General features: G+C 43.5%; 1 protein-coding gene across 1 annotated transcript in view; it reads right to left on the minus strand.

Moving 5' to 3' along the window:
- Plce1 (phospholipase C epsilon 1) overlaps positions 1-12,526 on the minus strand; it is a 328,593-nt gene that overhangs the window by 22,298 nt on the left and 293,769 nt on the right. The window contains exons 27-28 of the mRNA XM_045149602.1: positions 11,815-11,943; positions 5,761-5,970 (exon numbers count right to left, since the gene is read on the minus strand). Coding sequence (XP_045005537.1) covers positions 5,761-5,970; positions 11,815-11,943 — 339 coding nt within the window. The remainder of the gene's footprint in view (positions 1-5,760; positions 5,971-11,814; positions 11,944-12,526) is intronic.

A 12,526-nucleotide genomic window follows, 5' to 3' on the forward strand; every position in this document is an offset into this window, starting at 1 on the left:
AAAATCAAAACTGCCACCAGATGGTGCCAAACCAAGACCAGAAAGGCCTGGTTCCTGGAGGCTGGAGCCAGCCTGCCAGGCCTGACCAAGTTCTTAAATAACCAACCCTGCTCTCATAGCCCTACGATTTACATGAGTGGAGTTTTGGACCTGTGGTGGTTTTTAGAAAAAATGACTCCCATGTGTTTTTTAAATTTTTTTAAAATTTTTATTTATTTATTTGAGAGTGACAGAGAGAGAGGGAGAAAGAGGCAGATAGAGAGAGACAGACAATGGGCACGCCAGGGCTTCCAGCCAGTGCAAATGAACTCCAGACGCATGTGCCCCCTTGTGCATTTGGCTAACGTGGGTCCTGGGGAATCAAGCCTTGAACCGGGGTCCTTAGGCTTCACAGGCAAGCGCTTAACCGCTAAGCCATCTCTCCAGTCATCCCATGTGTTTTAATACTTAATCCCCAGCTGGTTGAGTTGTTCTGGGAGGCTGTAGGAACCTTTAGGAGGTTGAGCCTAGCTGGAGGAAATGTCACTGGGAGTGGGCCTTTAGATACTCTTCTCTCTCTCCTTCATAATTATGTGACAGTGTGATTACAGCCTCTTGCTCCTGCTATGCTGTTCCCGCCATACTACACTTCCCTCTGAAACTGAAGTCCACAATAGACCCTTTCCTTCCTTGAACTGCTTGTGGTCAGACAACTTGCCCTAGTAACGAGAAGTAACCCAACACACACCCTATTCATTCTAATAATGGGGGTGGAGGTGCAAAGTTGTTGTCTACTTCTGTTATGTAAAGATTTTACCTTCCTACATATGCCAGTTGACAATTTGTTTTTCTCCCCACTTAAAGAGATTGTTCATCATTTCATGCCATTCTTAAAAGTTCTTACTAAATAATAGAATGGGGGTTTCATGAGAAAGTAAAGTTGGGGGGTCATTCACATGATAGAATTAAAAAATATTTTATTTTTATTTACTTATTTGAGAGAGAAAGAGAGCACACACACACGCGCGCCAGGGCCTCCAGCCACTGCAAATGAACTCCAGATGCATGTGCCCCTTGTGCATCTGGCTTACATGGGTCTTGGGGAGTTGAACCTAGGTCCTTTGGCTTTGCAGGCAAGCCCCTTAACTGATGAGCCATCTCTCCAGCCCCACATGATAGAATTTTTAATCTCACTGTCCCAAAAACCAGGAAGTAAAAAATAAGGAATGGGTAGGACTTCTAGTTTGCTTCCAAAATTTCCACTAAGAATGCAAGTTATTTTTTTGGAGAAAAAATACCCTATGGTAGTCTTTAATAAGCTAGTTAATTATATTTTTGATTAAGGGTGTCATGTAGCCCAGGCTGGCCTCACATTCACTATGTAGCTGAGGTTGGCCTTGAGCTCCTAATCCTTCTGCCTCCATCTCCCAAGGGTTGGGATTACCATGCCTTGTTTTTTTGTTTTTTTTTTTTCCAAGTCATGGTCTCACTCTAGCCCAGGCTGACCTGGAATTCACTTTGTAGACTCAGGGTGGCTTTGAACTCATGGCAATCCTCCCACCTCTGCCTCCCAGGTGCTGTGATTAAAGGCGTGCACCACCACACTCAGCGCTATTTTGTTTTTAAATATCTTTTTATTTATTTATTTTTAATTGTTAAAAACATTTTATTTTATTTTATTTTATTTTATTTTATTTTATTTTACTTATTTGAGAGGGAGAGAGAGGATGGGAGAATGGGTGTGCCAGGGCCTCTAACCACTGCAAATGAACTCCAGATGCAAGTGCTGCCTTGTGCATCTGGTTTACATGGGTCCTGGGGAATCAAACCTGAGTCCTTTGGCTTTGCAGGCAAGTGCCTTAACCACTATGCAATCTCTCTAGTCCCCTAAATGTCTTTTTAAAGTTATAGATTAGTATACAAAATAATGGATTTCATTATGTTAGAGTATCAGTTTTAAAAGGGCTCTTGAGAGTCTCATTCTGAGTTTATTTTGAAAGAGTTTTTAGCAATAAACACCACAGGTCATAAACAGAAGACAGCCACAGTACTCCCTCCCCCATGATAGCCCTTTGTTTTTTAAACTGCATGTTGTCTACACATTTAGTATGAGCTTCGTTACAATTGTTGGGGTCAAGTGCAATAGGTTCTGTTGTAGATTTTACAAGTAAGGACAGAAAAGTTTACAGAAGTTAGGTGGCTTGTTTAGGATTATCTAGTTTGGGGCAGAGCCCAGGCTTATGTGATTTCAAGTCCAGAAGCAGCTGAGGAAGACACATTGACCAGGAATGTGTGCTACCTGACGGCCTCACAGTCAGAAGACAGGAGCGTAATAGGCAGGCAGTAGAGACAAGAGGTCACCGATAGAAACTGGGGAACTTTAAAAAAATATTTTTATTTGCAAGCAGGGAGAAGAGAGACAGAGAGAGAGAGAGACAGAGAATGAGAATACGGGCATGCCAGAGCCTCTTGCTACTGCAAACAAACTCCAGATACATGTGCCACTTTGTGCATTTGGCTTTATGTAGGAACTGGGGAATCAAACCTGGGCCATCAGGCTTTACAAGCAAGCAAGTTTCTTTAACCACTGAAACATCTCTCCAGTCAGCTCCTGAAGTTGTAGAACTTTTAATGTATTATGTGGACAAACTGCTTATATAGCTTTTGAGTGTCACAGTATGAAGTAAATACAAATACTTATAGTCTGAATCTATCAACTACCATAGTTACTGAAGTCACTTATTCAATCAGTAGTGGGAGGGGTGCTAGAGATTGAAGCATTGCACCCTGTGGGGCCCTGTGCACGCTAAGTACTTGCTTTAGCACTAAACTTCATCCTTGGCCAGTAAACATTGGTAAGATACCAGGAAAACATAAATCACTAAATATGAATTGATTTCTTTTGAGATCTATTTAATCATTTAAAATCTTCTCACAAAGGTTTATAGAGAAGAACATATTGTAGCCTAATGCTCACAAATAGCTTATTAAAATTCCTTTCTAATTTCTCTCCCTTTTTCTTCACAATGCCCCTTTTAACAAGCCCTACTAGGCATCTGTGCCTGAAGTCTCCATTGCTGGTTGTCACATCCACTTAAATTGCCCACAGGCCTCTGTAATGTATAAGTTGGCCAATCCTTCTGCTCATGTAATGAAATCCCACTGGACTCCTCTTCACCAACCTGCCCATTTCTTCCTCTCCTGCTCACTGCCTCCCCCAAGTCTGCTGTAGATAATCCACAAGGACAGACACAGCTCTTGCCTGGGCAGCACAAGATGGCACAAAGAACACTGAATCAGAAGCCCTGAGACCGAATTCTTTCTATTATGATTCCACCATTATTTTATTTATTTTCTCATGAGAGGGTGGGCAGACAGAAATAGGCAGTAGGTGTACCAGGGCCTCCTTCAGACACATGCACCACCTTGTGCATCTGGCTTTATGTGGGCCCTGGGGAAGTGAACCCCAGGCCATCAGACTTTGCAAGCAAGTGCCTTTAACCACTGAGCCATCTCTGCAGCCCCCATCTTTATTTTGACTTGCCATCAGGCCTGATTGTGCACATTGGAAAAATAATTGTATACATTTAAAAAAAAAATGGCAGTAAGGGCTGGAGGGCTGGCTTAGCGGTTAAGGCATTTGCCTGTTAAGCCAAAGGACCCAGGTTTGATTTCCCAGAACACACGTTAGCCAGATGCACAAGGGAGGACAAGTGATTGGAGTTCATTTGCAGTGGCTGGAGGCCCTGGTGTGCCCATTCTCTCTCTCTCTCCGTCAAATAAATAAATAACAAAATATTTTCAAAAATGGCAGTAAGTAAAGGGAGGCCTGGGCTGGAGAGATGGCTTGGTGGTTAAGGCACTCGCCTGCAAAGCCTAAGGACCCAGGTTTGATTTTCCAGGTCCCACGTAAGTACAAGGGGGTGCACACATCTAGAGTTTTTTTTTTTTTTTTTTTTTTTTACAGTGGCTGGAGGCCCTGGCATGCCCATTCTCTCTCTCTCTCTCTCTCTCTCTCTCACCCTCTTTTTCTCTCTCAAATAATAAATAAAAATATTAAAAAAGAGGTGGGCTTACTAATTTGTTCAGAAAAGAAGTGCTCCATAAACAAAGGTGACTGAAGCCAACCAGTGTTCAGTCAATTTGGAAGTAGTTATTTTCTTCCTTTCATGGGCTCACACATAATACAAAGTTTTCCTAATTCTGAGCAAGGATGAGAGATTCTTCTTCTTCTTCTTCTTTTTTTTTTTTTTTTTGAGAGATTATTATTAGTTTGTGTGGAGTTGTGGAATATTTTGAAAGAAATAGTACCTTTTTTCTTATAAGCACAGAATGTTTTATAGGCTGATTAACCCTCATCTGAAATGGTTGGGACCAGATACGTTTCAGATTTTTATTTATCTATTTAAGAGAGAGAGGGGGGGGGGAGGGAGGGAGGTAGGGAGGGAGGGAGGGAAGAGGTAAGTAGAGGGAGAGAATGGGCACACCAAGACCTCTAGCCCCTGCAAATGAACCCTAGATGCATGTACCACCTTGTGTATCTGGCTTTACGTGGGTAGTGGGGAACCAAACCTGCGTCCTTTGGCTTTGTAGGCAAGTGCCTTAACTGCTAAGCCATCTCTCCAGCCCCATGTTTCAGACTTTTCAGTTTTTTGGAATTTGTAATATTTGCACAGACTTAACAAGCTTACTATCTCTAGCTAAGCTAAAGCTTATCAGGCACTTTAGCAGGAAGGCAATCAACCTCCATCTATAGAAAACCCACAGATCCTCTATCACACAATGTGGTAGCCTCCTTATCTGAGTGTTTGCTTTCTGTGGTTTCAGAACTTTGGTCTGAAAAATGGTAAATTGGAAAATGACACAAATAAATAACTTCTCAGTTTTTTTTGTTTTTTTTTTTTGAGGTAGGGTCTCACTCTAGCCCAGGTTGACCTGGAATTCACTCTGTACTCTCAGGGTGGCCTCAAACTCATGGTGATCCTCCTACCTCTGCCTCACAAGTGCTGGGATTAAAGGCATGAGCTACCATGTCCAGCTTTAACTTCTCAGTTTAAAACTTTGTGCATGTGTCCTGATCCATCCTGTTTGGGATGTGAACCATTCCTTCAACCAACATATCCATTTTGAGGGGACTATTTGCCCATCAGTCATTTCACTGTCTTTTTTTTTTTTCCGTTTGTTTGTTTTGTTTTGTTTTTTTTCAAGGTAGAGTCTTACTCTTGCCCAGGCTGACCTGGAGTTCTCTCTGTAGTCTTGGTGTGGCCTTGAACTCATGAACTCAGGGTCATCCTCCTACTGTCTCCTGAGTGCTGGGATTAAAGGTGTGCATCAGCATGCCTGGCTTATTTCACTGTCTTGGTGATCCGACCAAATGGCACTATGTCATAAAGTTTGTATAGTAAATGTTAGTTCTATCTGAGGTTTCAAATGTCCACTGGGGGCCTAAGCCATATCTCCTGTGGTAGTAAAATGACCTTCACAGCATAGTCTTTTCAGGCATATAAATAAAATACTGGACCACAGCTGGTAGTACACATAAGCATCCTTTAAGTTATTGCTCCTGTTGTTTTTAAAAGGATTTTTAAACTGAATTTCTGTACCTTAGAGTTAACCTTCTGAATATGTGCTAAAAAAGAATAAAGCCATTTTTCCAGTTACTTACGAATAATGCAAACCAAGTTGGAATACAAGGAGTTCAGGATTTGAGGGTGGCAGTCAATGGCAAAATACCTGATCATATACTGAGCCATCACTGTGCTGTGCCCAGGTTGTACTTACTTCCTGTTGGGGTTTTAAGACAATCCTGCCTACATATCCTTCTTCTGGAAACCAGCTACTTAAAATCTGCATGATTTCCTCTTCTGGACCCACAGCTCTTTGGAATGGTTGTTTCCTGCACTCGTTCTTTTCTTTAGATATAAAGTACTTTTCTTCCATCAAAAAATACTCTGTGGTGATAAGTTTGGTGTCTTGTTCAAGTGTCAGAATCTAAAAAAAAAAAAAAAAAAAAGCAAAGGCAGCATGAGACACAGTTCTGAAGGGTGACACAATCATTTTTTGAAAACAAGGCTGTTTTTGTGATTCTCAGATGGGCATGAAATACAATGTTTAAGTAAAACCTTCACAAAGTTGCATAGTTCCTCCTATAAGGCCTAAGAATTTTCACACATCCAGAAAAGCTTGTTTATGTCCCCTCTGGTCAATAGCATAATTTATCCACAATTCCCAGACAGTATAACTATTTGTCCCACTGTTAGAACAGGAAGTCCTACTGAATTAAAACCTTAGGTTCCTTATACCATCAACCTAGCTCTTTGTATTCTCACAGCAAAGGACAGAGAGCAGAGAACCCAGTCCAGCTGTTATTATCACCATCTCTTTCTCTCATTGGGAAGAACTGTCTGCTCATGAAAGGCTCACAGGCTTAGATTCTCATCTGCTCTAAGTTGATGGTGTGGTGGTTTGATTCAGGTGTCCCCCAAACTATGTGTTCTGAATGATTGATCCCCAGCTGATGGCAATTTGGGAATTGGAGCCTTGTTGGAGATGTGTTGTTGGCGGCGGGCTTACAGGTTAAAGCCAGCTTCCCCTTGCCAATGTTTGGCACACTCCTGTACTGTAGCTGTCTACCTGATGTTGGCCAGAAGGTGATGTGCAGCCTCTGCTCATGGAACGGTTTCCCCTGCCATCATGAAGCTTCCTCTCGAGTGTATAAGTAAAAATAATCCCTTTTCTCCTACAAGCTGCTTTTTAAAAATATATTTTAAAAAGATTTTTATTTAGGTATTAGAGATGGGAGAAGAGAGAGAGAGAAAGAGAGAGAGAGAGGGAGTGAATGGGCATGCCAGGTCCTCCAGCCAGTGCAAATGAACTCCAGATGCATGCACCCCCTTGTGCATCTGGCTAATGTGGGTCCTGGGGAATCAAGCCTCAATCAGGGTCTTTAGGCTTCACAAGCAGGCACTTAACCACTAAGCCATCTCTCCAGCCCCCAAGCTGCTTTTGGTCAGGTGTTTTGTGTCAGCGTATGAAGCTAACTGCAACAGCTGGGGATTCTTGCAGAGTCCTCATACGGCGCCTAAGGGCTTCATTCTGTTGGCCACTGACCCTGTATAGTCAGCATGGAGAGGCTGAGACAGTGCTTTGGATTCAAATATCTCTCAGTCTGAGATTTCCTTTTAAGACTTAGCTATCCTGAGCTGGGGCTATGGCTCAGTGGTAGAGCACTGACCTAGCAAGCACAGGGCTCTATTGACTTACTGTCTTTGAAGAGTTGGGCAAGATATGTAACCTCTTGGAGACCTTCCTCATCTATAAAATGGGAATTCTCATACTAATAATTTCTTTGTTTTGATGACTGAAACATTAAGCATGGGTACAGTATGAGAACTTAGTGAATACTAACCATCCCTATGGTCTTACTGATATATGATCTCACTCCTGTGGTACAGATTTCTGACAAAAGGACAGACACAGTGAAGAAATCCCCTTGGTGCCTTCATGGGAGAAGCAGCCTGGTGATGAAAGACAGCTGCCACCACTTGTCCTGTATTAAGAAAACAACTCCTTGGAACAAAACTCAGTGGCAGAGGTCAGTAAGCTCGAAAGGGGACATAAAGGGAATAGAAAGGGAGGGAAGGGTCTTAATGGATGGTATTGTATATATGTAAGTAGAAGAACAGATTAATGGGGGTGGAAAGTGAGGTCAGGGGAAGAGATTGAGTAAAGAGAAGGTGGGAGGAGGGCTAACCAAAATCTAAGAGGATATGAATAATTCCTATGGAAACCTACTTTTCTGGACAAAGGTACACCCAGAAGCCATAGATTGTTTCTAGAAAAATTTCAGTGTGATGGGATACCTTCCAGTGAGTTGTTGGCCATGGAGGTCCCTAATGTCCCCCAAACATTACAGGGCATTGCTGAGGCCCTCACATACTTGGGCTACAAGGTCACTGAGAAATCCTGCTGGAGCTGAGCTGAAAACCTCCTCCATGTAGACCAGCTGACAAAAAGCTATGCTGCATGCAGTTCAATGGGAGAGATAGAAATCACCAGTGAAGATACTCAACAATAGACACTGCAAGCCTTGAATATGGCCAGCCAGGCCAAATGTGCCAATGGGTGCATGTCTGATATAGGGGTGTGGTGATTAGGTATTCTGAATGCTAGGTTCCCAGCTGTTGGAGATTTGGGAATTAATGCCTGCTCAAGGCAGTGTATTATTGGGGGTGGGCTTAGCAATATTACAGCCAGTTTCCTTTTGCCAGTGTTTGGCACACTCTCCTGTTCCTGATGTCCATCTGATGTTGGCCAGGAGATGATATCCACTCTCTGCTCATGCTTTCATTTTCCCCTGCCATTGTGGAGCTTCCCCTCAAGTTTGTAAGCCAAAATAAACCCTCCTTTTTTTTCTCCCACAAGCTGCTCTTGGTCAGGTGATTTCTGCCAGCAATGCGAACTTGACTGCAACAGGGGGAAACCCTGGCCTGGACTGCAGGCCCACTCCACATGAGGGAATACATGCCTCATACTGAAAACCTAAGACAGGGGTAGTCATGAGCCCTAGGGGTATAATGTTTGCTTTGCTGGTGTCTGCCCAAATGTATATACTATGCTCACCAAACTGCCCAGTAAGCACCTTTCTTAATGTTCATACCCATATATTAATACTACTCTTACTTTTGGTGAGAGAAGCTTCTCTTTTCAGATGAGGTGACCTTGGGATGACTCAGAAGGCACTATGGTGCTGGGAAGAAATGACAGAGGAGTGCTCAGCATTGAAATATCTCTATCACACCTTCCAATGCTCAGGGTCCATTGAGGAAGAGGTGGTAGAAGGAATTTAAGAGCCAAAGGAAGGGTAGGACTCCTTACAATGCGCTACTCTAGATACAAGATAGCCTGGATATCCATGACCTCACAGTGCCTGACACTACCTACACAAGACCATCATAACAGGAGGAAAAGATCAAGACATCAAAATAAAAGAGAGACTGGTTGAGAAGGGGGACGGGATATGATGGAGAATGGAGTTTCAAAGGGGAAAGTGGGGGAAGGGAGGATGTTACCATGAGTTATTGGCTATAATTATGAAAGTTGTCAACAAAAATTAATTAAGAAAATAAACAAAAATAAAGAGGGAAAAAAAGAAAACAACTCCTAGATTCTTGCAATGGCCACAGCTAACATTTTCTTATTTGGAGGAAAACCACAGTGTAATATGCCGGGGAGGGCGGGAGCACCCCAGTGTAATGTGCCGGGGAGGGCGGGAGCACCCCAGTGTAATGTGTCGGGGAGAGTGGGAACACCCCAGTGTAATGTGCCTGGGAGGGCGGGAGCACCCCAGTGTAATGTGCCGGGGAGGGCGGGAGCACCCCAGTGTAATGTGCCGGGGAGGGCGGGAGCACCCCAGTGTAATGTGCCGGGGAGGGCGGGAGCACCCCAGTGTAATGTGCCGGGGAGGGCGGGAGCACCGCAGTGTAATGTGCCGGGGAGGGCGGGAGCACCCCAGTGTAATGTGCCGGGGAGGGCGGGAGCACCGCAGTGTAATGTGCCGGGGAGGGCGGGAGCACCCCAGTGTAATGTGCCGGGGAGGGCGGGAGCACCCCAGTGTAATGTGCCGGGGAGGGCGGGAGTACCCCAGTGTAATGTGTCGGGGAGGGCGGGAGCAGAGGGTTCTCAGAAGACTCTGAGCACCCCATCCCAGGCCTTGTTCTAAAGTAGATACCATACTGTTGAGTCCACAGGACCAAGGCAAACAGAATAATAAGCGCACAATTGCTATTATAAGGCCAGTTAGCACTGCCATTTTCATGGGAGGATCAGTACCACCTCTTCTCAGCCCTGTGGACTTATTGCAGGATAGCAAATTATGGAGAAATGGAAAGGTGGCTCAGTGGTTAAAGGCATTTACTCGCAAAGCCTGATGGCCTGGATTCAGTTCCCAGTACCCATGTAAAGCTGGATACACAAAGTGGTACATGTGTCTGGAGTTTGTTTCTCAGTGCCCATTCTCATTTTCTTTCTCTCTGCTTGCAAGTAAATAAATAAAAAATTTTTTTTAAATGGAGCTTTTTTTTTTTTATTAATGTGAAGTTTTCCTTATTTTACAAAACCACAGAACAGTAGTCTTTCATGATAAAATACACTGAAGTTTATGGACTGACTGATTAAAAAGTGATCAAGATAAAACAAAATCAAGATAAAAATAAACCCCAAAACTGTCAGTAAGTTTGATGATCTATGAAATGCGACATCTAAGCAGTCTTCTATGATGTTACTGCATAGAGCTGACCATAGAGATGTGCCTTCAAAGGCCAGAGCTGGGGCTGGAGAGATGGCCCAGTGGTTAAGGTACTTGCTTGTAAAGCTAGATGGAGTAGGTTCTATTCCCAAGCACCCACATAAAGCCTGATGCACAAATTGGCACACGCACCTGGAGTTAGTTTGCAGCCACAAGAGGCCCTGGCATACTCATTCTCTCACTCTCTCAAATAAATAAATAAAACATTTAAAAAGTACAGAACCTTTGATTAATACTTCTAAATGGCTGCTTGATTGGTTTTTAATTCCCCAGTGCATTATGAGTCCTACTACATTTCATCATGTACCCTAGCTTCAGAGAGAGCTCCAGAGTCACGCCCATGGTCATAGCTGTCCCTGTTTTAACCTCAAGGAGGAGGAGTTTGGAAATGTGCTAAGGACAAAGGAATCCCTCAGCATGTTAAGCCACCAAATCAAGCATGGGAGAGTCTAATGTGCAGAGGAAAGGAATGTCATACGGGTCCTTTCTTGCTCTTTGGAAACAAGCTCTCCCTCTTCTAGATACTGCTCTTTGTTCCTGGTTATCCCTTCTTACAAGTCTTCCCGGGACAGTGATTCTGCCTGCAGAAGACCACGGAACTTGTTAGAGTCTCCAGGGCAGAAATGACACAGCATGAAGGGCTTAGCTAGTTCTTCTGTAGGACTTGGGGTCATAGGCTCTCATTTTCTTGTTTTAGGGTCTCTATGCTTCTTGGCACTACCAAAGTGTTAGAGCCCCAAAGGCCAAGGTCAAGTGCCAAAGGGAAAGAGAAAAGAAGGTTATTGCTCAGCCTACTCTTTAGGTTAGAGTGACCAGAGATGAGACTTTCAGCCCGTGTGGGCCAGGCTGATGCTCTAGGAATCTGGGCAAACTTCTAGGATGGCAAACAGATTTCTTTTCTTTTCTTTGTGATTAGTAAGTACTATATTAAGTAGGAAGATGCAGCCCTGTGTCTAGGTTCTGAGGGGAAGATGACACATGGTCATTCTCTGTGGTTCAGATGCTTTTAGAACCTAGTGTTTTATGTGGTTGAAGAATTGTTTAAATTTCTCTGTGGCTAACGTAGCTTGTCTAGTGGTACCAACATCTCTCACTTCATTCTTAGGATGTCAAGGTTTAGTAAAACAAACAATAAGAAGACGTCTCATAGTGGGTCCTGGTGGCATAGGCTTGTCATCCCAGCAACACAGGAGGCTGAGGCAGGAGAATGATAAGCTGAAGGCCTGCCTATGCTACAGAGTAAGCCGAAGGTTGCCCTGGACGACTTGGCAAGATCTTGCTTCAAAATCAATAGTTAAAAAAAGGGCTAAGGTTATAGCTCAGTGGTAGATCGTGGCTAGCATGTGCCCGAGGTTCAATCCCTAGTACTGGAAAAAAACAAAAACAAAAGAATATCAGCATGACTGTCGTGTGTGTGTGTGTGTGTGTGTGTGTGTGTGCATGTGTGTATGCTTGCACATGTATTTATGTACACACCCCCAAGCACATTGGACATTAGACCTCCCTAACGACGAGCTCGGTAGACTTGCCTGCTGCAGCAGCTGCTTCGCCTTGGTGCCTTCAGTTATGGTGAAAACCACAAAGGGCTCAGGCCCTGGGGCCCCATGCACCGTGACTCTGTGGGTCTGAGAACATTTCTTCTCTTCTGTATTAAACATCTGTCAAGGAAAAGCACAAAGTTTCTCATTCATTTTAAATTACATGATAGTTCTAGACTGTACTGAAGTACTAGGGCTTTGAAGTATGTGCAGGGACATTAAATACAAAAGTTGAGGACCCATGTATAACCTAGTTCATGTTAGTGTGGTGGAAGGGACAATGGTACATCCTACAATAAAAACTTAGCAGCAATCCACCGTTAATTTACTTTAAAGTATAATGTTTCTTTCCATTATAATTAGGGACTGATGCTACATGAAACACATGTAAATCTTCACTTACATTCTATAATATCTATTAAGTCCCATATTTCTTCAGGGAATTGTGCTAGAATAAATAAATAAAAGCTGGACATGGTGGTCCAGAACTCAAGACAGGAGGATTGTACATTTGAGACCAGCTATGGAGCAAAGAATCTGTCTAAAATTAAAAAAAAATAAAGCAAGAAAACACCATGGGCTGGAGAGATGGCTTAGTGGTTAAGAGCTTGCCTGTGAAGCCTAAGGACCCTGGTTTGAGGCCCGAGTTTCCCATGACCCATGTAAGCCGGATGCACAAAGTGGTGCATGTATCTGGAGTTTG

This window comes from Jaculus jaculus, chromosome 1 (assembly GCF_020740685.1).
Source record: "Jaculus jaculus isolate mJacJac1 chromosome 1, mJacJac1.mat.Y.cur, whole genome shotgun sequence".
Lineage (NCBI taxonomy): Eukaryota > Metazoa > Chordata > Mammalia > Rodentia > Dipodidae > Jaculus > Jaculus jaculus.